The sequence below is a fragment of the Lissotriton helveticus genome, chromosome 7, assembly GCF_964261635.1.
Source record: "Lissotriton helveticus chromosome 7, aLisHel1.1, whole genome shotgun sequence".
Taxonomy (NCBI): Eukaryota; Metazoa; Chordata; class Amphibia; order Caudata; family Salamandridae; genus Lissotriton; species Lissotriton helveticus.
In genome coordinates this window covers 280,655,698-280,682,528 of record NC_136068.1, presented here as the reverse complement: position 1 = coordinate 280,682,528, position 26,831 = coordinate 280,655,698, and the positions used below count along the sequence as shown (strand labels likewise).

Here is a 26,831-nt window from a genome sequence, read left to right as displayed (position 1 = left end):
ATCAAAATACCTGCCTGTAGGAAGCTGGCTCTGTATATACTTTACCAAAGTAAGGTATAGTGTACACAGAGCCTAGGAAGTCCCCACAGGTATAACAGAGGCTAAATTAGGTAAGTACCAGCAGCTCTCTTTGTGGTAGTGTGGGGGAGTAGTTAGGCTTATCCAGAGGGTGCGTTAAGCATTTATTGTATTCCCTTAATCAAGGCAGATGCACACACTCAGAGACCGAATCCAGACCAATTGGGTAAGTATGAAAAAAGGTATACGTGTGTTCAATTCAATTAAAAAATCTTTATTCGGAAAGGAATATATCAATAAAAGCACAAGTTACATAGTAGCATTAAAATACACAAATTCATATTAGTCGTAAGAATAATATAAAAATGAATTCAATAAAAACTTTACGAATAAATATGCATCATATTATTAATGGATACAACAGTTTTCCAATTAATGTAAACTCGGTTCATGCCATTCATGGTCATTATAAAAGCAAGTCTTCAGAAAGTGTCCGCTTAGTTCATGGTAATCGTAATACCAGTATAAATATTAATTCAGTGAGAACATCCTTGATAAGGTGCACATCGTATTACGGGGACGCACTGCGACTTTCAAAAAGGTGCCTACAAGAAGAACTAATTCATCATCTTCCAATGTAAGAATTTTCATGTAAGCAGCTTCATGATGGACAGGCAAGATTTATTTTTAAATTGTATCAAAAGCCATTTTGCATATTTTATATAAAATTTACAAAAGAATAAAAAATTGAATATCGTTTGCCCACTCCGGCCATTGCACGGACATGACAGATGGTCTAGATTAGCATTGTACCCAAGGAGGAAACAGAGTAAGAATTTTACAGTGCCTGCCCTTAAACGAAAAAGGAGTCCCCTCTCACAGCGGCCTATAGGTTTTAAGAGATAACTAGATGGCACATGTGAAACATTCTCAATAGAAATGTAGGTTACAACAGTGGTTTTGTTGATCTCATTTTCATGTCTTGCTTTGCTGTGATATGCAAATGAGGCCAACCGAAGGTCTTTTTTATTCACACTATCTATTTCAGTTGGATTTGAAAAGAGCTGTTCATGATTGACACTGCTTACACTCTCACTCACTGTGGTAGCCACAGTATTTATCTTCCCTTCTCACAATTGAAGAAATCTCTTATTATTCCTCTTGTAAGGGACTCTGCTTAGTGTTTCCAAATTGCTAACCAAAATAAGACAGGGTGGCCCTTAATATAGTCTTCAATGTAGTGAATGGCTATGGTAAACATATTGGGATGCAGAGATCGGTGTACCCAAGAGTTTTTAGACAAAATCTGTTTTCTTCACACTGAATACTGTTGCTCTTTGTGAAACCCCAGACCTCTGCGCCATATGTTGCTGTTGGTATGCTTTAAACATTTTCATAATTGCTAAAACTGCCCCTGTCTTTTTTGGCTGAGGTAGATTAAGAATCGAGTTAATAGCCGAAGAGAACTTGTTCCTGCTGTACGCCAAAGCCACATGTTCAGACTAGGAACCATTAGCAGTAGAAACCAGCCCCAAATAAGGAAAAGTGCAAGTGCATTGTAAACTTTGAGTGCCCACGGTGAGGAAGTTAAAAAACTCGTTCTCGTCCGCAGCCATTATAAAATATTTTTTTTAATTGTTTCACAAATCTAAACTGGCCATAAAATCCACGAAACCCCACTCTAAGATGCGTAGGGCATTCAGTGTACGGCCCATTAAAACTGCATTGTCTGTGTATAATAGGGAGGGGAGTGTGTTACCATTAATTCATTGGTGAGTACTATCAATGACTTGTGTAGATCATTGATGTATATGATGAAAAGGAGAGGGACCAAGACACACCCCTGCCTGACCCCTCTACAAACTCTAATGTCATTAGAAACCTCACAACCCTTACTAATCCTCACCCAAGCTTTCAGATCCTTTTGCAGGTAGGCTAAAAAATGAACCAAAACCATATCTAAACTGTATTCTAAAAGAGTGGGCCATAAACTTGACCGAATGACAAAATCGAAAGCTGAGGTGAGGTCCATAAAAGCCAGCTATATTGGGTATCGCTGGCTGCGGTTTACTTTCCATTGATTAAATAAAGATTTAGGCACTGTTCGATTGTCCCTACTTTACGCCTGCATCCTAACTGGCGCGGTTGAAAAATGCAGTCTTCCTCGGTCCATGTTTTCATTTTATTGTACAAAATCGTCCCTAGATTTTTCAGAGTGTTGTCTATCAGGGAAATCGGTCTATAGCAACTTGGTTAGGAGCAGTCGCCCTTTTTGAAAATAGGAACAATAATACTGGTTGACCAGGTACTTGATAACGGGGCACTAGTTAGATTGTTAAAAACATTTAGTAAGAGCGGCGCCCAGAAATCTGGTTTGTGCTTGATGAGATCAAGTGGCAGACCGTCGGGTCCAGGAGCTTTGTTACCCACGCTCTGTTGAATGGCTTCCTCAACTTCAGATAGAGATATTGAGATCCCAATGAGGGCCTGGTGCTCACAGAGATCCTCGTCATGTACTGGGGCTGTGTAAATCATAGAAAAATGGGCCTCCCATGCCTCACTAGTTATATTACAACCTATCGGGGTCAATGATTGTCACACAGATCTCATGTCTTTGACCACAGCCCAAAAACCATTCCCATTCTTTGGAGTAAAAGCAAGGGCAAGGGCATCCCGGCGTTCTTTCAATATTTCTTTCACTTTTGGGAAATAACTGACTTATACTTCTGCCTAATGATTTAATAAGGTTGTGACATGTAGGGTTGGTTGACAGGGCCTTAAATAGCTGTCTGTTAATTGCTGAACATTCACTGTTGAACCTTTTTGATCTGTGTTATGCTGTGACAATTGGTTTTGATAGTATTGATTTAATTGCCTCAAAACGTTTAGTGAAGGCGCCAATTACCTCAGGGTTATGGTGCTGTGATGACAGGCACAAGTCAATAAGTCTCTGGTAGTCCCTTGCCTTTGTATAAAACAAGTCAGTGTTATTTACACCTTTCCAAACCAATCCTAGATTGTCCAAAGTGGGGGTCAGATTCCTAGAGTGACATTGATTTTTATAAGTCGGCCTGGGGGAGAATCTCAAATCTATTTTAATTGGATTATGGTCACCATGGGTAGCAGGGATAACCTCGGCTTTCAATAGACAATCCTCAAGAGTGGGTGAGATAAAAACATAATCTATAGTAGTGGTATACTTGTGTTTTATTTCCAGAACCAAGCAGGACTTGGTAGAGGTAGGTAAAATATACTTTCAATTGTAGGCTTTTACACAGAAATGCAATTGAGGATTTGCAATTCTTACAGGTATGTCTCACTTTAAAATGCAGTTTAAATTACACAGCAATTACTTTCTGATTATTTTTTTAGTTACTTTTGTATTACTTTGAGTACTGAGGGTGGTGTGCCTAGATACTACACCTTAGGATCTCACGATACAATGTAACTAAGAATGTTATACTTTGTAGTTTAGTTCTCTTTTCTCCACACAAACATCAGTTCAGCACTTGAAAAAGTTTAGGCCCAAAATCACTTAACATAGGCCATGAGAGAAAAAGTGTTAGTGGCTTCTTAGGTAGGTACACAACTTATGAGTGGAAGTTTTTGGGATTAGGACCAAGGTCCCCCAGGGTCTAGATGGTCACTCGAGTTGCACCACAAGCAGTACTTGGGCAGCTGGATGCAGAGTGCTGGGGCCCAGTGTTAGCCAATGGGGCTAAGGGGGCCTTCGGTTAGGGACTACTGAAGGGCAAGCCAATTGGGTGTGGGAGCAAAGCTCCTGGGGTTAAGGTCGCACTGCAGGGACCAACAAACAGCACAGAAGCTGCACCAGCAGCAGCACTGGGGCGTCCTGGTGCAGGGGTCCAAGAAGATGTTGGGGACCCTGTACTTCTCAATGAAGACCTTTGGTTGGGAAAAGGGGCTGCAGGCTTGGGCAGGAAGACTTCCTGAAGGTGGTCACTGGCTGGAGAGGTAAGCTGGGGTCTTAGGGGATGCCTGGGAACAATCGCTGGGGTCATCCAAGGCTGTGGGGGCCCTTTTGGCATTTGGATTCTTTGGACCGCTCTTGGTCGCGATGGGGCTCTACAGACTGCTTCGGTTGCGGCTGGAATCTTTCTGCCACCTTTGGTTGTGGTTAGGGGGTAATCCTTCAGGTTGAGGCTGGAAGTGCCATCTCAGAGCTTGTGGTAGGTCGGGGGTCACCAAATCCCAGATCAGGATCACTGGGGTGACCTCCTTGTGGTGCTGGGCCACTCGACCTTTGGCCTTGGAGGCCGGGTGCAGAGGAGTGTAGAATTACGGAGTTGTCGGAATCTGGATTCTGGTCTTGGAGTCTTTTGTTTTGCACATCCTGTGCTCACGGGATGCAGAGACTGTAAGGTGAGTGCACGGAAGGTCCTCTGGGGGGGCTGCTGGACACTCCGGTTTCTTTGCTGTAGTCAGGGGGGAGTCGGGACAGCCGGTAGGGCTGGGCCCAAAGCTGTAGGTGTCATATTCTTCTTGGGTCAGCACAGCTCTTCAGTCCTCCTTTTTTCTTCCTAGAATCTGAGGACGCATGGTTCAGTGTTGTCCTAAACACGAAATTTAGAGGCGTTAAAGGGGTGTGGAGGTCGGGACTAATGGATCCCTTCCCTAGGGTGGGTACACCCCTATTATGCCACCCTCCAGTGGGAGGGAGCATGAGCCTCTCCATAATCGGCTGAGTTCCCCCATGTTCAGGCGAGTGAGGGCTGAGATGTGTGCTTTACCTCGCCTCCCGACCTAAGGTGTTGGGTTGGCAAAGGCGGGCATACCGCTCTTGCTAGCTTGGTTTTCCTGGCGATTCTGCCACCTAAATTGGGGGTCAGAAGCAGTGCCAGTTGCTGGGGGCAGCAAAAGGCAATACAGCTTCCAAAGGTGACAGGCCTTGGAAGCTTCTCTTTTTGTGGACCCATCCTTGAGGAGGAGGCATGCCACCTCAGCCTAGGATGGGTGTTGTTTCTGGACCCAGAGAGCGGAGGCTCTCTACCCAGGGGTCCATAAGCCTGTCTGGTGGTTGAAAATGGCTGGTAGCCATTCAGGAACCACACCAGGGCTGGTCGACTTTTGGGCGGCATCTCTAAGATACCCTCTGGGTGCATTTTACATTAAATTCAACACAAACATCAGTGTAGTTTTAAGGTGCTGAGACATTTGCTACCAAACTTCCCAGTTCTTAGTAAAGCCATTCTGGAGCTGTGGAATTTGTAATGACCAACTCCCAGACCATATACTTTTTATGGCTTTACAACACTTACAATGTCTAAGAATGGCTTCGACACAGTAGCTGTACAGGGCCCATGCCACTGTACCATCATCTTAGGGCTAGTGCACCCTGCTAGAGGGGTGATTTACCTAGGCATCATGCAGTGGGTTGCAGGCATGACACTTGGATGTGTGCGATGTCGAATCTTCACTTTTCTCTGCACTAAAACACAGAGGCTGCAATGGCAGTGTGTGGGTGTTAAGGATCAGGGCCTCTAAGGGTGGCACAATAGGTGCTGCAGCCCTTAGAGGCCTTCCCTGGTCAGAGTGCCCTTGGTACCCATGGTACCTTTTACAAGGGACTTACCTGTGGCCAGAGATTTGCCAGTTGTGGGTATAAAGGTAGAGTCTTGGGAAGGGACTCAGGACCTGGGAAACTGATTGTCAAAGACTTAAGGCACATCAAATCAGGTTGCAACAGATGTCAGGCAAAAAGTGGAGAGTAACCATGCAAAAAGCGGCACTTTCCTATACTGCCCATTTTTACATACATTACCTTTTCCTCTAAGACCAAAGAAAATGACTGTATTTTCAAAGCGAGATAGTGATAATTTTTCTAGGGTCTCGAGTATTTTGCTACAAAAAATACAAAATGTAAACTGTCTATTAGAACAACTTAGTTTGCAATGTTTTAGACTTCGATATTTTCAGTACTAAAACCCAATTTGTTTTTCAATGTGTGAAAACTCAGGTTTGAAACAGTCTTGCAACACATTGCTCACAATATAATTACAACTACTTATTCCTGCCCACATGGACCCTAATAGACAGTATAAAAAAAAACAGTGTGTGCTTCAGATTTAACTCAACAGTGACAACCTGTCAATTTAGAATGTTGTAATACCAGGTTTGTTTACTGTGTTAGGCATAGTACTCTGTAAGTTTCCTTGTTTGTAGAGTACCTGAAATACTAATGAAATCTTAACTGTTGATATAGAGTGGCGATAATGTCAAAGGGTTTGTCTTTGCTTCTTCATAATGTGTCTATATAGGCATTGTTTTGGAGGCTGCATAATTATTATTGCCGATGTATTACATTTTCTTGCACACCAAGGCAAAGAGATTTAAGAGCATGTTTGCTTACATGAAGTAATCATTTTAATTAAGCTTGTGTCTTATTGGCTTGAAAAGGGGCTGCTCTTTTGCAGGATGTCAAAACCGAATAAAGATGACTTATGCATATTTCTGGATGCTTAGGTCCTCATTTCAAGTGGCTGGTAATGATGCACATTAGAGCTATAGGCTGTGCTGCAGATTTCATGTGCTATTACCCTTAGCTTTACCTGCCCACTGCAGTTTTGTAGATGCAATAGGGAATAACATAGCAATCAGTGCCACCACAACAACACCCGCATGCCATTCCCCATTTGATGGACCGATTTTCCCTTGGGTACCTCACCTGCTTTGTGCAGTTAAAATGTCTGGGCCTCAGACAAATGTGTTCATTTTGTGTTTGGTACAAGTTTGTGAATCAGCAAAGCAGGGGGGAGCCTGACAGCAAAACAGAACAAAACAGAAAAATCATGTGGCATTTATAGTTGGCGGTAACGGGAAATCCTCAACATGTTAAATAAGGAGGACAAATCAATCCACTGAATTTTCTCCTCCCTACTACCACTAGTGAGATCTCCTCTGGATTTGGCGTTTAGTTTAGAAATTCTGGAATTTTCCGATATCACTCATCTCTAGTTTGGCTGTTAGGCTCTGAGCTGAATCCCGAACTATGGGGCATATTATCAAGCCTGGGCGATAACATTATCGCCGCTTTATCGGCCGAAAACGGCCGATAAAGCGGCGATAATGGGCTTGATAATATGCTCTGTGGAATTCCAATCGAAGCTCATGTTAGATGTGAACACATCTAACATGGGCTTCGATTGGAATTCCATAGAGCATATTATCAAGCCCATTATCGCCGCTTTATCGGACGTTTTCGGCCGATAAAGCGGCGATAATTTTATCGCCCAGGCTTGATAATATGCCCCTATAAGAGGAATTATCAGGTGAGCAAAGTATGTTTGTCTGTTTTCCTTCATACAACAAATGAGTTGACATGGAATAAAGAGTAGAAAATGCACAATAATAATGTACTCTTCTGTCTTCGTGATCGTTTTTGCATAACAACCAGAGGCCAATAAAAACATATGCAGGCCAAGATAGCTTAAATATTCTTTTTATCCTGTCTACGTGTCATTCTTCTCCAAAACACACACCACTCTGAAGGCAGGTTTCACCCAAGCAAGAATTTTTGTCAGATTCATCCATGCTTTTAAGTTTCTGAAATGGCTAAGTACCGCTTTTTGGAAGGAACAGAAAATGCTCTCATTTCTGGAGCACCCTGTAAATACAAAGTAGAAACGCACCAGCTGAGTTTCTTTCTTCTGCTGTATGGGTGGAATTTGGGGGGGGGAAACCATCTATGGGTTATACTTCATATTTAGAGTTTCCTCCAAAAATTATAAGATTTTCATGTTCCTCCAAACTCTAAAATTGGCCCTCAATCTTTAAAGCACTCGCTATTATCAAATAATTCCTTTCTCACATTAAAATGCCTTCTATCCACCTCGCCCGCACCTTACATCAATCGAAAGCTAGGGTTGTCTGGTTAAAACAAGTCCCTAAGAAGCAAAACCTCTCAAAACACTGAATTTCATAGAGAAACAAATCATCAAATACCCCTTCTCAGGAAATGCCCACAGTTTAGGGAGTGTCCTTCCCACTGATACACGATTTGTTAGATCACAAATCTTCAAGTCCAGGCTAAAAGGCCATCTTGTAAACGCGGCCTACTGATGAAAATGGTTATCACTTTATCACACTGATATAGAATATACAGGTTTTCTCTAGGCGTCTGCAGGAACGTCTCACTTCTTGTAGTTCTGTGGTGAACCAGGCGGCTTTCTAAGGGTGTTGTTTGGCGGGTGGCGGAGGGGTGCAAGCTTGTCAGCACAGCAGAGATCCACTGGTGAAATTCTATGGCTGTGAAGTTGCTGTCGGTAGTGGTGCTGGGGGGGGTCTTGGAGGAGGGTGGTGCTGAGGTGTTCCTCTGTGACCCTGCTCCAGTTCCTTCATGATGGGCGGAGGGCGGGCTTGGGTGCGGTGGTGGTGCTGAAGGTGAAGTGGACGCAGTGGTGGTCCGTCCGGGGGGGCTGGATGGTGTAGCTGAAGCAGATGTTAGTCCGTCCCACAAAGATTGGGTTGAGGGTGTGTCCGGCTTTGTGAGTGGGCATGTTGACCAGCTGCTTCAGGCCAAGGTTGTCGAGGAGTCGGGGTCGTCACTATTGTCGAGGTGGAAATTTAGGTCCCCGAGTAGGATGTAGTCCGTGGAGGTGATGGCGTGTGTTGCGGCGAGCTCAGCAATTGTACTTGCGGAGTGGGTGCGGTACCCTGGCGGTCTGTAGATGAGGGTGCCGCGTAGTGTGGTCCGGGGCTTGTCTATACCTGGAAGTGGAGGTGTTCTGTGTTGGAGTGGGGGTCGCTTATGCTGGATATGGAAAGCCAGAGGGGGCCTTGTGTGTGATGGCGAGTCCTCCTCCTGGGTGGTGGGGGTGGTCCTTTTTCTGGATCTTGTAGCCGTCAGGGATGGCTGTGGTGATGTCAGGGCCGGAGGTGGCATTGGTCCAGGTTTCCATGAACAGGCGACATCAGGCAAGATGGTGTCGTTCAGGTCCCATATCTCTACAGCGTCTCGGTAGCACACGTTGAGAAGGATGCACGTCAGGTTTTTAGCGGTGTATGCCTCCGGAGGGCCTTCAGTGGTAGGGGGGGCATTGTTGAAGGTGAAGGATCTGCTGCAGGTTTTGCACGAGAATTGTCAATGGGTGGTGTTCGGTGACTCTTCCAGGATGGAGTGCGTGGAGGCTGGTGGAATCATAGCAGTAGGGTCTTGGAGAACCAGGGTTCCTGGCACTGGCCACGTTCGGGACGTGGACAGGCGCAATTGGGCTTGCCTTCGGCGTGCCAGCGATGTGGCCAAGTTGCGGCCGCCATTTACAAGGGGAGGGACAATCAGCTGGGAGACGGGATGGGCAGCAGACGTGCAGAGTGGTGGGAAACAAAGCGGGGAGATTAAGCATGAATAAAGGAAAGCAGGGTAAAACAGTAGATCAGTACAGTAGATTCAGATAGACTGAATTAGGGAAGCAGGAAAAAAACGGTAGAATTGGCACAACAGTAACAGTAAGACAGTAAGACACAAAATTATTGAACTAGCCCATCAAGATGAATATTCCACTCAACGGCAGTGACTGGCCTGCAGAGGTCTCGAACCCCTCTCAGGAGGAGGAGAGGAAACTTGACGGCAGAGAAGTTGTCGTGGAGCTGCTGGGGAGAGAGTGTGTTCTCGACCAGGGTCCCCCACAAGATAAGGAAAACAATTGGAATTTACAAAGTACAATTCTGAGGTTAATAAAGCCCTAATGATGTTAAAACACACTTAAATGTACCCCTACCAAGTCTTGGAGTAAATCAAGCCCAATTCATGGCCATCCTCTGGTATACTGCAACGGAGTAAATCAAGCTCAATTCATGGCCATCCTCTGGTATACTGCAACATGCTCTGAGAGAGAAAAAAAAAGGCACAACCATGGAAGATGAAGTAAATTCAGATCTGCAGTTGACTCAGAAAAGTATGAACGTAACAATTGAATTTTTTGAGTGTTGAAAGAACATTGAACTGACGTGTATGAGAAAGTGGGAAGAAAAAAGGAGTGGGACAAAACCATTAGACCTATAAATTTCCGTGAACGGTGTTTCACCCGTGCCTGGGCGTAGAATGCCTGGCATGTGATTGAATTGACCATCCCATCCATGATTTTGACTCTTCCGCAGTGGTGGAGTTGAGGAAAGCTGCTTTGGCTTCAGGTCCTTACTTTTCTCAATTAGGTCGCAGTTGCCTTTTTAGACACTCCAGTTTTCTTGAAAGGGCTTCATCTATCAAATGATGGTAAAATGGACACTCCCCACACTTCCTTGCCCCAGGAAGGATCCTGCAGGAAAGATTAAAAAAAAAATTACTTCATTAGTGCTGCTTTTTGGGTGGACGTTTACCTGGCTCCCTCAACTTTGTCACAGGGACTTTGCCGGGCAGCAGATCAAAGCCGAGATTTACTGCACCTATCCTTCCAGCTGGGAAAAGTCTTTTGCTTATGCTACTGAACTGACAATGGAAATCGCACATGCGCACCAGGCAGTGGCGACCAAAGCATGCAGAGTCAGTGGGTGTAAAGCTGCATCAGTACTTGAGTTACCTCGAGTTACTTAAAAAAAACAAAAAAAGTTTTAGCCAGATAAAAGAGAGAGGAGAGGAATTGCCCTAACGACTAGGGCGGTCAACCTTGAATCTGGAGAACTGGGTTCAAGTGTTGGCAATGACGCTGAACATCTTGTGATTCTGGGCAAACCACTTAATCTCCCAGGGCCTCATTTATGAAAAGTGACGCATCGCTGCATGAAAACAGGTATAATGTAGCGCAGGGGTTTACAAAGTGGCGCATCTACCTAGATGCGTCACATTGTAAATATAGTGCAACAAGGCAAATTTTTTACCCTGCTGGTGCGTCACAAAAAGTGACGCACCGGAGGCGTAAAAGTGAGGCATGGCCTCATAAATGAGGCCCAAGGTGCCTAACAAAAATGAATGTGTCCTCATGTAATGCAACTGGTGCTATGTAAAGCGCTCTGATACCCAATTCGGGTCAAGTTTGCGCTATATAAAACTCTGTAAAATAAAAATACAAATACAAATAAAAGTAAAGCTACACAACAGGCTAAAAAGAAAAAACTCTGTTCCATTGTTATTTGCAAATGAATGTGCAGAGTGGTCAAGTTTAGGTCTCGTCATCTTCTTTCCGGCGCAAAAATTATACATGCGTAATGACAACAATTTTGCGCATAATGCACAATCCAGGAAATTTCACAGGCTTACACCTGCATATTGAAAATTACGCATTGGCCTCACGACTTGATAGGAGCACGTCCCTGGCAGTCACTCACAACGCAAAACATTTACATACACAACACTCTTCACATATTGCACCTTCCATCCATGAATTTAAGTTCTGGTATGCAATCTTATGGTTAAGTCAACAGTCATGCAAGGACACCCCTGTGGTAGGTCTGTTATATACAAATACCAAACAGAATGGCAATCTAAAAATTAACCTTTAGCACTGGATTGTACATTGCAATTTTGGATCCTTACATGTAATCTTGTTGTGTTTGCAAGATCACATTGTAAAAGTGCAATGTCAACACACAGGTTTATCATTTGCGTTTGCTCCAACATGCATCTTGACACATAGAAAATATCAAGCAACAATTTTTATTACATTAGTTCTCTGTATCCTACATGTTGTGGCTCTATCATCTGATTATTGAATGTCTTCTCATTGGCTTCCAGGAATCTATCGCTGTGGTCCTACCTCGGTAAAGGCGATCAAAGAAGGAGACGTGGACCTGGACTACGACGCACCCTTTGTGTTTGCCGAGGTCAATGCTGACCGTGTCTCCTGGATCTGTGAGGGGCAGAAGAAAAAAGAGAAACTTCGTTGTGACTCCAGTGGTGTTGGGAAGAACATCAGCACGAAGGCTGTGGGGCAAAATCTCCGAAAGGATATTACTAACAGCTACAAGTATGAGGAAGGTATGGGCAGGTTGCATCATAACTTTGGATTTGATCCACAACACTATTTCTGGAGTAAAAGACAGATAGCTGCAGAAAATGCTTTGTGATTTGAGACTTAGGGAGTGGCAGGTAAAATATGTGGATTTATCAAAGTCCTCACTCATTACAAGGCACTTATTCAAATTAGCTTTATCTTCCTTTGCACCTGTACTATGCAGTGTAACATCAATGAAACGTTCAACATAAGCAGGAAGACAAACAACCTCCTTAGCAAATAACACAACATGAGGTGTTAACTTGTCATCATCATCATGATCAAGTAACGTGTCCATGAAACGGAACAGTTGGCAGGCTAGTAAATGCAAATGCACAAAATATGGATTTGCCATTCAAGGATTCTCTAAAAACGGTATTTACTAGATGCATCAACATTCATTTTGATAATATCTGTGTTTTCTGATGTATTAAGCACGTCTTGGTCCTCATATTGTACACAGCAGAACCACAATGAAACAAATGCAAATATGAGCATTTGTACAAGGAGAAATGACACCATCCCCATGTAATACATATTTAATGGTCTCTAACTTTTCCACCCCACATTTCATAACTTCTTCCACCAAATGCTACCTCCAGATTCCATTGCAATAAAGTAGTTAGTTTTAATGGCAGTCTTGATCTTACAGGCTGCCAACATTCAGGTTCTTACATTTTCATAACAATGGGTTCTGCCCTGCAGCCACTGTCTGCTGGCTGCTACCCTGAGTGGACCACCTTTGGGTCCCTCTGATTTTCAGCCCCTTGTGCTGCTAAAGCTGTATGTGTTTGTGTCATAACTTGTGTAGAAGAAGAGTTAATGTAAACAAGACTTAATAGATATAAGAATTCCCATAGATAGCTTGGAGACTTTCAAAAGGATGGCATCCTTCACTTAAACTCTAGAGTCTCCCATACCTTTTAATATGAATGAACAATGACCAAAGTAATTGAGTGGCTGATTATGAAGCGCTCATTGATTCCCTGCTAATTATTTTCTGTCTGATTCAAATGAGTCTGCACATGCTGGAATTCAAATGGAAAACATAGAATTGAGACTTTTGCAAAGCTCCTGCCTGAAAGTTGATAAAGAGACTAAGTTGACAATGTGCCTAGTGGTATTTTGAGATATTGGATCCTTTAGGATTGGGGGATTAAGGAGATAACAAGCTTTAAATTATTAAATTGACTAATAACTGGTTATTTGAATTCGATCTGACCTATGGTTTATAAAGTTAGGCTTCAGGTAGCTGATATATCGTGCCTTGTAGCTGATAAAACATCCCTTTGAACTGTGGTTCCTACTGAAAAAAAGGATTGTGATCATAATCCAAGTCACACCTTTTGGCATGCCTTGAGTGCAGACAGCAGAGTACTGAGCAGTTGTTGCAAAGTCATCCTGAGCCCTGGGCACCCCCAATTATTTTGCTGACTGGCACTGGTGGTAACAGACTCTGATGGACCTGGGCTCTGCCTAACCAGGGCCAGGGCCAGTGCTATGCTGAAAGAGACACTTAGAATACAGTGAAAACACCTACATACACCAGGGTACACAATGGGTTAGGGTACCCCAATGATTGGCATCACCTCCCTTATAAGGGCCTAGTACATAGTCCATACAATAGGACAGGGGATTTTAACTACCTTTAAGTCCTTGGTATATATATAATGGGGCATGGCAGTTTAGAGGTCAGCAGCCCTTTCTGCACTGGCTTGTGTGGACTGCTGAAGCCTGAGATCAGTTTAAAAGCATCCCTTTGTTGCAGGGCTGCTTTTAAAATACAAATTGTGCCCAACTCGACTGTGGTGTTAGTGGCACTTACAAAATTGATAAACTACAATGTTTGGGCATATTAGGTACCCCAAGGCATGTATTTATATGGATGACCTTTATAAAATGAGTTTTATATGCCCTGGGCTTAGTGCAATTGTACATTCACGCCCCAAATTGCTATAAATTGCTTCCCAAAATCGACTTGTGTGCTGGGAACACTGTGGAGTGGGGATCTGCCATATGGTTACATATTCAGAACCCCTAAAGTCTCCCCTAGCTATTGCAGGTGTGTGGGGTCCTGCAGATATAGGCAGAATCCTTATAAGATATGTTTTTATAAGCCCTGGTGATGGAAAAATGAATCAACTCTGTATATGCTTAGACTATTCTTTTTCCTTTTCATTGTCTTGTCCCTCAGGCTGCTTGCTTTGTTTTGTTTGTGTATTTTTTGTTTCCTGTGTCGCTAATGAAAAAGTTCTGAGAAAAAAAAAGGAAAAATGAATCAAGTCATTTTACCAATTGCCAATCCCCTGCCACCTAGGTTAACATGGCATAAAATTATTAACTAATAAGTTCAGCTAGAAGAATCATAAAAATGCCATTCCAAGACTTTCTAGAGTAGTATTGATAAATCCAACAATATGGTGTTGTTGAATTTCTCCTAAAGAGTACAGAGAAGATGTTATAAGATTTCCAGTGATATGTCCTGATTGGTCAGAGTTAAGTTGATTAGCCAGGCTCTTTTGATGAGATGATAAATAGCCCCCGGCGTTAGACAGCCCTTCTGTATGGGCAGGGTTCTGCTACATGGGAATGCTAGAGCAGAGAGAGGGATCGTAAACCATACTCTTCAATGAAAGGAGAAGACAGGCAGAAGTCATTTTCAATTTACACCTCGCCTCTTTGAACCCAGCTAGGTGGTGGGATTAAGGAAGAAATGAGTAGAGGCAAGGGGGGAGAGACTACGGTGATTAACCATCTGTTTAACCAGCTCTTCTCTCCCTGTTGGAAAATCAGCCATTATGAATTTTGGAGAAATGGTGCTCTCTAGGAGAAAATAGTGCCACACTTTGGAAGATGTGATCATGCCCTGGGGTAATGCCCTGCACCTCATTGGACAGGAGTGCCCTCCTGCTTGACCCAGAGAACTTGAAATAAGTATCTGAGAGACGTTGAGCCGCTCAGATCTGTTGCTTGAAACTTAAGCGAGAAGTGTTCAGCTGAGGATTTTAATTGGCACCAACTAGGCCCTGCACTCTGAAGATTGTGCCTGCTGCACAACCTGAATGACAGCCCTGTGGACCTAAATTGCTTCAAAAGGACCAAAGACTGGACTCCCTACAAATTACAGGTTAACAGAGCTCACCTGGAACATCGCCACCAAGAATCGTCAGCCTGGAGTACCACCAGTGGATTTGTAAGAGTTTTGTCCAACAGAAATATGGGAACTGAAGTTCCAAACTTGCAAGGACCATGTTGGAGCTGCCAGACCATTGGAGTATGTGTTGGACACCTTGGGACGCTTTGGGGAACTTCAGGAAGAAGTGCCAGAAGTTTGGAACAGCTTTGGAAATAAGCTTCATAAGTGGACCGACTCAACCTGGCCAGCCAAGCCGGCAACCCTCAAATGCGAGCGGGCCTACCGTCCAGGTTCATCCTGCTCCGGAGGTCCGACTTCCAGAGTTTGACCGGAAGTAGGCAGAAACTCAAGCCTGCAAACCCTCACCGAATCCAGCCTGGTGAAGAGCATCGAGAGACCCGCAAAACAAGGCTCAGTAAAAGTTTCTAAGTCTGAACATAGAAAAGGTGACCGGGTCAAACCGTGAGAGCCAAAGCACCCACCTTCAACTGCGAGTCAGCCTGGATCCCTGGTTCGTCCCGCTGGAAAGCTCCAGAGGTCGGAATTCCATAAGTTTGACCGGGAGCTCATTGCAAGGCAAGCCGGCAAACCCTCACCAAATCCACACTGGCTAAGAGCTACAAGGGACCCTGGGAAAAAAAGCTCCAGGAAAGTTTCTAAGTCAGAAGGTAAAAACTTTGACCTAGACCTACCATGAGGGGTAGGTGTGCAGGGCTCCGTCGTGGTCGGCCTGAAACTTTGACCCGGTCTAGCATCATGAGATGTCCGAATAGTGGCTATAGGTTTCTATGTGCTATATAGTCCTAAATCTTTAAACAATCAAATCTCCTGCTTCCTACATTGGATTCTTTTTGTTTCGGCGTCATTTTAAAGATACAAATGTTTCCTATGTTTATAAATGCGTGTTGGATTTGCGTTGTGAGTGTATCTTAATTATTTATTGGATTGTTTTTTTTAAATGCTTTACATACCTGTCTTTGAAGTTAAGACTGCTGTCTCGCAGCCAAGCTACCAAGGGTTGAGCATGGGAATAATTTTCTAAGACTTGTACTGGGCCCTATATTGTGTTAATGTCCTTATTGCCAGTGGCAGATACACATTTGCCACTTCTAATAACCCCCTTCCCAACAGCAGTGGTTTCATGTAGATAATTGTGGTGTAGTAGAAAGACTTCTATCTTTAAAAAATTCTCCCTCAGAGTTTCCCACCTCAAACTAGGGAAAAAACGATCCCATGTTAAAATGACATATCTAAAGGCTGCCTGTATATAAATGGAAGATACTGCATTGCTCACTAAGATCGTGCAATGATCAAACAGATGTGAATAAGACAGGGAACGTGATTCTCCACATAACAAATTCTGTTGAAGTTGGTGACAAAAAAGTTCCTTTTGTGTCCTGTTGCTGCCTCTCTGGTACAACAGAACATACACATTCTAGAAAACATTACAGGGCCCAGACAACAGACACCAAGAAGTTCATCAGTAGTGTGTTGTCTACGATGTCAAAAAAGGCATATACATTCATGAAATCTTTAACGGGAAAGGGATCATTATCAATAATAGCAGAATATAACTTAAACCAGACACATATACAGTTTATAATCCACGTATGTACCTCTAATCAGATTGGTAGTTATCTTCTAGGTTCTCACTCTCAATAAAAACTCATAACCTGGAATTACTATTTTAATTCCAACAGTTAAGCATATATGGCTTTGCTCTCAACTGTAAATTCTCCTCCACACCCTGATATCTACACTTTGAAAGTAAACAGTTTCACTATACGTAGTTCATCATCCCATTCCCAGTTATTTTTGGGCTAATTTTGATTTATTCTGTTTTCAGCTTCCATATTTTGAGTTTCTTTGTGTTCATCCCACTCTCATTATATCTTTTTCCTGAGAGTGCTCCTTCCTTCCACTGACCCTTTTTTTCTTTATGCATATGTCAATTTTTTCTCTATCAAAGGCTTACTTTAACTGGATAACAATCCCTTAACTGTACTATTGTATATCTACTTCAATAAAATCATATAGTTTTATACCCCAAGCAACCTTCACTGAAACTTAAATGTGTGTCTTATTGAGGGAGGAGGGAAAAGAGATGTTCTGTAGAGTGTGTCCCATATTGTGGCGGGGTAGGATTAACAACTCGAGAAACAGGTCTACTTAGATAAGGTTTTATTTTTATAAAGACATGTTTGCGTCGAGTTGTTGCTCTTCTTGAAGACGTTTGGGTGGTATCCGTCTTGGCTGGTGCCACTTGATTCAATCCGGTAGGTTCCAGCTTCGCGTTCCTACTTCCGGTATCCAATCTCCATTATCCTTCCGATTTCCGTCAAAGGAGGAGGGGAGTTGAAGGCATAAAGTAAAGAAAACAAAATGGTATCAGGAGGACGCTCGGCTTATCAGCCACACTCACATGGGGCAGGGGGTGAAGAAGGCACCATACACTTGTGTACATTGTGAAGCACTCTGGTGAACAACGTGATGCGGCGGTACGGTGCTCGGTAGGGAGGTGAAAGTGATGTGAGGTGATTTAAAAACAGGAGGGCTAGGAATCAGGCTTAGGAGGAGGGTTGACCTCTCCTCCCAACCCACCATGAGAACCTGTCCTGTACCTGTGACAGACATGCGTGGGAATGTTGGCCTCCTGGCTTCTCCTCGGCTGGGCTTCTCTCTCGCTTCCCTCCATCTTCTTTGGGTTTCTCGGCATATACCACAAACGCTCATGCTCCTAACTCGACTTACTCCTCTCCGGTGGTGGCACACGCCCTGTTCCGGGATTCATCCGCTCTTATTGGTATTGGAGCTTCTCTGATGTCAGATGGGGGTGGATTTTCATCCCAGTGGAATCCCCAGTTGAAGGAGCCATGATCGCTTTCAGTCTCTGCGGGAGATAATAAAGGTGCAGATGGTCGCCAGTCACCCTGCTGAGAGGAAACAAGAGGGAGAGATGGAGGGACGGCAGACCACCATTCGACAGCGGACTCGGGTAGCGGATCCGCTCCGTCACACATATATTTTTTCTTTCTCATTTTTTCTTTCTCTCTGTCTCTTTTTCCCTTTACTGCTTCCTCTTTAGCTGTAGGTTCATTCAGCATTTCCATTTCTCAACAGTACATCATAGCTTGTCATGATGATATGATGCTGGCTAACTCTTTTTTTCAGTGGTCTTTCTTTTTATCTGTCTTTGCCAGGATTTCATTTATCACTGTCACTTGTTTTGTGAAAGGAAAATCAGTCTCTCTTTTTAAATAATGCACCTTTTGTGTGTCTGCATGATCTTGGTTAAAGGCAACTTTCTCAAAAGGAAATTAATTAGGGCAGGCCTGGGTCACAAGTATTGTAAATGGTCGAAGAGGCAATAATGGACAGGTTTTATGGAAAGCATCTTTCCTTCCCCTGCAAGATCGTTTGCTCTGCATTGCGAGTCTCCCTTTCAATTCCTGGTCCCTCTGTCACTACTCGCTACTGGACACACAAGTGGGAGAGGATAAGTACTGCATTGTTTCTCCCTTTAGTCATTCTGTAAGAGCTACTCCTCACAGATTATTTGAGAAGTAAAGGAAAAAATGAATAATATTAAAGATCCTTTAAGAGGAGGATGCAGGATCCTATCAGGGAGTATGTCTGACCCACAGACCCCCATCCAGCAGTAAATGGAGTCACCACATCTGTGAATAGTGGTGCACCATTGACACTGATGACGTACATGCCCTGCCTAGCAGCTCTAGTGACTATAGTTATTCTGTTTGCATAAACCCTCCACAGTGGATGCAGACATTGTAGTGACCTATATCTTTCTCTAAAAGATCAAGGATAAGCAATATTGGAAGGGCGAAGAAAGGTGGTGCTTATCAATATTTATTTTATGGTTGAGGTGACACAAGGATTAGCTCAGGAGGAAGGTGTTGACAGTGCCAGCTACAGAGGTCGCACAAGACAATTCCACTTCACTGTTGGATAGAATGGGGAATAGCAGTTTCTGTCAGGACGGTCAAGATTTTCACTATTTACTTCTAAGGAATGGCACGATACTCAGTAAAGGCCGACCTCCAGGCACAACAGAGTTCCCAAGTGACTCAGACGGGACCTTAGGGGTGCCGGGTGAGGAGAAGGGAACAGCGGGGAAAGAGGCCTGAAATGACAAAATGAAAATTGACATCATTAGTTTACCGATGAATATGTATACTCATGCATTACCTCAACTCCCTCTGTTTTATACCTGATGTAAACATGGGTATTAACTTATATGGCTAATAACCAGGTCCTCCATATGTTCTCTCTAAAGAAATATGGGGAGAGGAAGACATCAAAATAATTTCTTATAGTCTGCACTACTTCCTTGTTGGTTTCCTCTTGTCAGTGCACCATATCACACAATTCTGCAGCAACGTTTCTGGAAGGTACATGTCTTTTATGTTAAATCCAAAGTGAGGGATCCCTTTAATATAGCAATGAGTTGCCATGAAAGTTTCATGGCACTTGTTAACTGTAACACTACATGAAAAGAAAACAAGCTTCTGCAATGCAATTGGCCTCGCATTAACGAGAGTTTGATCTATTGGATTGTAAATGTGAATGCGTTTTATTTATGTTTTGGTTTTTAAAACATAAATAAAAGGCATTGTCATTCACAATGCCAATAACTTAAACTCTCACCAATCCGAGACCTGTTGCATTTCAAATGCTTGAAGGCATTGTGGAGTTTCCCCCTTCTGTCTCCCATGGCCCCTGAAGAGCTCCCTGTTTGCTACGAGTTAAATAAACAACCAGGTGGTCACAACTGCACACGAGAGACCCTCCTGCAGTAAGAGAAACTCATTGAAGAAAATAGTGCTTACAGACTAAAGAAAACATACCGTGTAATAACCAAAGTAAAAGGGCCAGTCCTCATGGTGGGTTACAAATTAAGACAAGGAGGTACTAAGGAGGGAGTAACAAGCCTAATATCGAATCACAAGCCAGCGTTTACGAAGGACAATGAGACAAGCCAATGCCAAATATGGGCGGAGAGTGGGCGGGCTTCAAGTACATACTCCAATACAGCATGGCTCGCATAGCAGCGAATGCGCTGCCCAGGCTCGACCTAAAAAACAAGAATCGCACTTCCTCTGACTTTTTTTCTCCAGAATCCTTAAAGAAGTCTTGTAGAGCAATATTTCACATGGGAATTGTTTTATGAATTCCAGAACACTTTAGCATAAAGCAGAAACAAAAATATAGAAGCTGATTCTGTATATCATCAGAAATCAGAATAGAAATAACTGTGCTTGAAATGCGCTCTTCTCTGGAATTTAAACCCCTGCTGGGCATGTCAGCCCAAAGGAATGCAACCCCCCCAAACAGCATCCATTCAGTGTACCTTGAGGTATCAAGGAATGAAATTTTAGCCAGGAGTGGCCCGTGCAGGTTAGAGTGGTAGTGGGTGAGGCAGGGTTGGGGGGGATTTAACAGATGACCACAAGGGAATATTTAAGAAATCATTTCCCCTCGTCATAGTCCGTCGAATTCCCACCCACCCGGCCCCACCTCTCTTACCTGCATGGACTGAGGCTGATTTCAGCGTGAGAACCGTGTGCTTTGGAACTGTCTTCACCACTAGAAGGAAACTGGACTTCCCCCAGAACACCTGCAAAGAGTGGCTGGGAAACACCTTGATCAAGAGAATCCTTTCCAAGAAAATATGAGTAATTATGTAGCATGAAGGGGAAAACACATTATCTTCTCCTCATGCTAAGATTCAAAATACCAAACTCATGCTGCAAGGCGTGTCTCCCTTTTCACCTGAATGTGTCCTCGGTAAGTTCCCTGGGGATTATGGTATATACAATTCTAGTTGACACTAGAATGAAACTCCTGGTATAGTAATCATGTCAGTTTTATTCTTCAGTTATGTTGCCTGTTTCAAATTGCTTCTTTGCCATCTGGCATAAATTTCGCTTCCAACAGTTAGCTTACACTTGGCATTACCAGCGTAGCACACATTTGCGAGCAGACTATATGGAATAAAAGTGAGTTCCAAATTTGGCCTAAAATGAGCGATGCTTGCCCCTTCATAAATGTGCTTCTACCACTGACCATATATGAGTGTTTTCTCCTAGGCCTCAACATACACATCAATGTAAGCACCAGTTATCTGATAATGGTGATATTGTTGCAGACAAAATGGAGGTTGTGCATCTCATAAAACCAGGCAGGGAGGGTTTGTTGAAGCATACAAAATGTGTTCCCTAGAAGTCTTGCATGGTGTTTCTCATAAGGTCTTGATGGGAACACTTCAACTTTCCTGTTTCTCTCAGCATGTGGGAAGATAGATATATATGCAGTAACATCTTCAGATGAGTGCAATGCTGTCTTTGCAGCAACAGAATCAACACAATGCTGTACTTTATACTAAATCTGTTCATGGAGTTTTCCATTTTCTTTTGCTTCTGCTCAGGTTCCAAGAAGGAGAGAGACGTTTTCACAAAGGCATATAACAAGCTGTTTGGATCCACTCCTCCACCTACATCAAGGGGGAAGGCTGCAGCTGATGCTTGTGCCGATGCCACTGCATCAGCCAAGCTAGCTGTCTCAGGGAAATTCAAGATCATTCAGTCCATTCATTTTGGTGAGGATGTCAACCTGATCCTCATCCTGAAAAACTCAAGCACAGAGCATGCCAAGAATGTAGTGGTGAACATCTGTGCCTCATCCATGCTGTACAATGGGACAATGACAACTGAGGTCTCTGGGGAGAAAACTTCAGTCAAGCTTGGTCCTGCAGAAGGTAATTTACCATATAGTTGGCTTCTTTCCACTTTCCTTCTTTGGCAGTTCAATAGTTAAGTGTAGTGTGGTGGTTTGAATGCCTTAGGATTATTTTAATAATCTGTGTTATATATGGAAGATCAAAAAATAAAATTTTATTAGAGCACTCATTTTTTGTCAATTGCTGTATCTTTACAGAAAAGGAGATTCCATTTACGGTTACTTATTGCCAATATGAAAAGTATTTGTCAAAAGATAATTACAATGTCCACTTCAATGCTGTCTGTGAAGCTGAAGGGCAGGCAACATTTCTGGTGCAAAAGACAATCACATTGGAACACCCTCCAATTAGCCTCCAGGTGAGAAATGAATCATGGTGCTTTATAAACAGGGAAGTGTGATGACTGAGAAACATATGGGGTGTGAGATGCGCCTGGCAACATTTTCCTTTGCTGGGTTTTGGTCATTCCAGGAACCAGTGTGAGTAGCCAGGCATTTCTTTGCAACATCTTTCCAATAATTAACCCCCCCCCCTACTGTTTACTCCTGTGTATAACTGTCTATGGATCCACAGTCATAAGATCCTTCTATCTCAGTTGTAACCAGCTAGCTCTTTGCTCATGTTCCTCAACTTTCATTAATGTCGTCTCTTTCTGCTTTTTCTTGCTTCATTGTTTGAGCCGTTTACTGTTTATTTTATATCTCTTTACAAATCATTCCCTCACCTCTATGCCTTTAGTTTAATCATTGACTCCAGTTACTACTTTTGCACCCATTCTAAATGATCTGAGATATGCCTTCTCTGTATCTAGACACTAATGTTTACTTCCCATCCTCTAGCTTCTCTGACTGTCATCTCTTTCCATTTTTTGACTTATTCATGGAAGTGTGTTTTTTTTACTGATCTTCCCACATTTAGTTTATTTTCTATGGTACTGTGTCTTTAATTTGAATAAACTTCACTAGCCTACTTTGAGGATTGTTCGGGCTCATTGCCAATCATTCAATGCTACTGCTGATCCATAGTCATACCAAATACCTGTTTCCACTTTATTGTTCCTGACAGATGACTGTAATTAAAATGAGGCTATTTGTTTGTGGTTGTAGCTGCTGAACAGACGATTACGTGTAGTGTCTCTGTGAGTGAATGGTTTGATCAGAATTAGTTTTAGTGGTGCCTTCAGAGAAGGGTCCTTATTTCTTGGCTGCAGGTGATTTGGCTGTTTGTTTCTTTGGAAATTCTAACAAATCCGCATAATTACAGTAACCCAAAACGCTAATCACCATATGACCTTTCTGCTACCTTTCATCTAGAGAACATTAGAATGGGCATTACTCAATACTCTTAGATATATCCATTGTTATAGCAGTGAAGCACAATATTTTAGTCTGAGGGTTGAATGAAGATAAGGTAGTCCTTCAAGGATCAATGTGAGGGCAAAATGGCCACCGAGTAGGAGTTCTCCCAACGAGATCCCGGGTTGGGGAATACCAAATCCTGCCAGTTTCCATCTTTGGGGAATCCTGGCCTTGTCATGACGCCATGGCCCCTGAGCTCTGACAAATCCCTCCAAAATAGTGACTGACCTTTCCCTCCCACTTCTGAAACTGCAGACCTCTACCAGCTGTCTGCTTTCTGAAGGAGGTCCATGACTTGATCTACCTCCACTACCTATGAGCCCTCGTTTTCCAACACTCCTCCACGGACTACTGAGCGCACCCCCACCCGCCCGGGCCTTTCTGTCCAGATATCATCGCTGCGTCACCTTCACCCTCTCCTAACGTATTGACTCTGTACTTTTGACTCGGGTGTTATTGTTGATCTACTTTTTGTGCTGCTCTATTTTACTTATTGCCTCATTGCTAATTAGTTTGATCTCTAAACACTAGTAACTGCCTGTAATAATCTGACTGATGCTAAAATGCTCTATTCAAAGTGCCCAATTTTTGTTGTTGTATTTAACTTTTACTAATTTTAATTTTGTTGCTCTTCTTTCCTATTGCCACTCTGCTAAGTAGTGTGATCTCTACACTACTCTGGTGCTACTATGGCGATTTGTTTCTCTCACCACTGATCCAGCGGCCTATAGGAAATATGCCATAACCAACGCTACCTAACTCTATAACCTGTTACCTAAATTACTACTCTAACTCATGGACCCATTAATCAAACATGACATATTTGACCCACTGAATCAGGTGATCAAATTAAATCTATATACACCTTATTCACAAACTATATACACATTATATATAACCGCGATAATTGCTGACGTCATATGAACAAAACCTAACTATTAAAATGACCACCATGGCGATGGCATCTAGCTAATAGTAACCTACGCTTCTGAATAACCAAGACCAGCTTGTTTCAAAAGTAAGATTTTATTAACTAATTGTGGATAATTCAAAATATAGTTTTATAAATGCAATTTTATTAGCAATATAGTAAGCATGTTTGCAAAGTATCATGAGAAAATATAGTTTAAGCAAGGAAATATAAGTTTAGCATTTCTAAAAACCTAAGTTCCTAACTGAGCTAAATAAAATGGAAATAAAGTAAAGTTCTTTGAGGATTCTTACGTGCTCCACGCAAAGTCCATCAGCACGATACCCTCATCGGAAAGTCAGAAAGCAGCAGCCAGCCCATCCCCAGGGCATGGACTTTTTATACCTTTCTATGCTAGCTAATCTAAGTAAAGGAAAGTTTTCTGCAAATGACAAGATCTTATTGGACGAAGGGTGACAAGTGACATGTCACCTACATTTCAAAACTTCCATTCGGTCATATTCTTTGGGACCATTGTCTTTCTTGTACGTGTTCCCAAGCTTCCTTGGTTTGCAACAATTGTAACAAAAGTTCATACTGACTCCATTGCACTTCCGCGGATGCCAAGTTAGCAAAAGTTCTTTTCTACCGGTTTCTGACCTTGGCCACGTCCGCCAGAATAATGACAGCACATCATCTTTGCTGAATGAATGCAACTTTGATGGAAAGCTTTTTCTTTCTCAGAGACATCTCGTGCTCCTTGCAGAATTAAATTCATCGTTTAGCAAACTCGAGCAAACTAGGCCCAAAAGCAGGCAACTTATTTTTCTAGTATAAAACAAACACAAGGAAGGTATTAATGTAAGAATTGTCATTTATTCTGTATCCACCCTTCATTTACTAATTGATTAACCCACCCAATTAGTCTAACGTTACCTAGCACCAAGCAACATATAAGCAGCATTTTATATCTACCAGTCTTCATGAATCCATGAAACCTTATGTGCACCTAGAATAGTAGAAATGACATCACATAGACAAGGAAAGCAAAATAAGCACATGCTCTTTAAAATCCGCTGCAGTTTAGTATTGACAAAAACGAAAACGACAAATTAATTTATTATTTTTGCACGAACAAAAGATGCAACATTTATGCACATTTATGAGCACACGTGTTACCAACCCCATGTGTAAAGTTTAATCTAGGTTGTGTTAGCAAAACACACCACAAACGTTAATATTATTATTTATGTTATGGAAATGTGACTTCACGAGTTTAAACAGAATTCTGTTTTCTATCTCGCTCCATCAACTCCCTCATCTGGTGATTAACAAATCACCACACCACCACCCAAAATTTGGAAATTTAAACTAACAGGAAAATGATTCAAATTCATCTGTGTCAGTATTTCTAAAAATCTGTTTCTGCAAAATCTTTGCAATTATCGTAACGAACTCTGTGTAATTCCTGCAACTCAATCTCCCTCTCCTCTTCTTTTTTGAGTTTATAAATTCTTTTCTTTTCTCTCATTTGTCTCTTTCTCTTATGCAACAAACAACCAATTTTTGTCAAAATAAAAATAAATATTATCACAATCAAAGGTGCCAAAATCTTGCCAAGAACTGAACTTCCAATGTCATGAAACCAATTTTTAATTGCTTGGAACCTTTTTGAAAGTCTTTCTGAAAAATCTTCTTCTTCTAACGGAATTATTTCTGAATGCATCTCTGTGATGTTTTTAATGTACATCTCAAGGTTCTTACTTTCATCAGGGATATAGGTACAACAATGTTGCACATGTAATATGCCACAGACTCCTCCCTCTTTTGCCAGGAGTATATCTAAAGCAAGTCGATCTTGAATCACCATGGATCTAATTGCAATGACCTCAACGTTTACTAATTGGAAACCATCAGCTGTATCTGTTGACAGTCTATCAACTATTGTGGACAATTTTCTGATTCTACCTGAGTTCAGGGTTATACCTACAATAGGTATTACTGCTTGGAAAATATCTCCCATCACTTCTGTAAAAGATTCTCTTTTAACTCTATTTACATGATTATGAATTTTGAACAAACCCTCTGAATCTCTGTCAACATGGAATATCTTAGGAAACACAATCCCAACATAACAGGTTCCGCACCAATGGTCCGGAAGGTTATAATAAGCCTTATCACCACACACAAAATAAATCCCAGGGAAAATTGGATCTTTTCCACCTTTGAATCCCCAACCTCCCATGATCTGATATGTATCTTCACAGTTACTCGCACCCACAAAGTAGTTATCAAAAAGTGTATTGTCTCTTCTAATGCAAAGCTTACCACTAACTGGTTTGTCTATATGAATTGCAACATTATCAAGCATTTTGCCATTTAGCTTCTAATCTTGTTTCTGCCAGAACCTGGATTTAGTCTGCTTGACTATCTCATTTCTCTTATAAATTGCTCTCCTTTCTTCAACCAGGTTCAAAAACTTCTTTCCCTCAGCGCTTAGTTTGCAAGTTAAATTATTTTTGTAAGCATACTCATAGGTAAGTTCATTAGTAACAAGGAAAAATTCCCTCATCTGTTTAGCTCTCTTATGCCTATTCAAAGCACCCTCAATTTTTAAATTAGCAAAAATCTCGTCAAAATCTGAATAATAGTATTCTAAACGTCCAGTCTGATAGAACAGACTAGCTAACACACTGCATGTCACACC

The 26,831-nt window shown here is 42.4% G+C and overlaps 1 protein-coding gene across 1 annotated transcript in view; it reads left to right on the top strand.

Moving 5' to 3' along the window:
• LOC144766735 (protein-glutamine gamma-glutamyltransferase E-like) overlaps nucleotides 1-26,831 on the top strand; it is a 361,753-nt gene that overhangs the window by 301,560 nt on the left and 33,362 nt on the right. Inside the window, exons 9-11 of the mRNA XM_078650488.1 lie at nucleotides 11,705-11,947; nucleotides 21,545-21,874; nucleotides 22,054-22,214. Coding sequence (XP_078506614.1) covers nucleotides 11,705-11,947; nucleotides 21,545-21,874; nucleotides 22,054-22,214 — 734 coding nt within the window. The remainder of the gene's footprint in view (nucleotides 1-11,704; nucleotides 11,948-21,544; nucleotides 21,875-22,053; nucleotides 22,215-26,831) is intronic.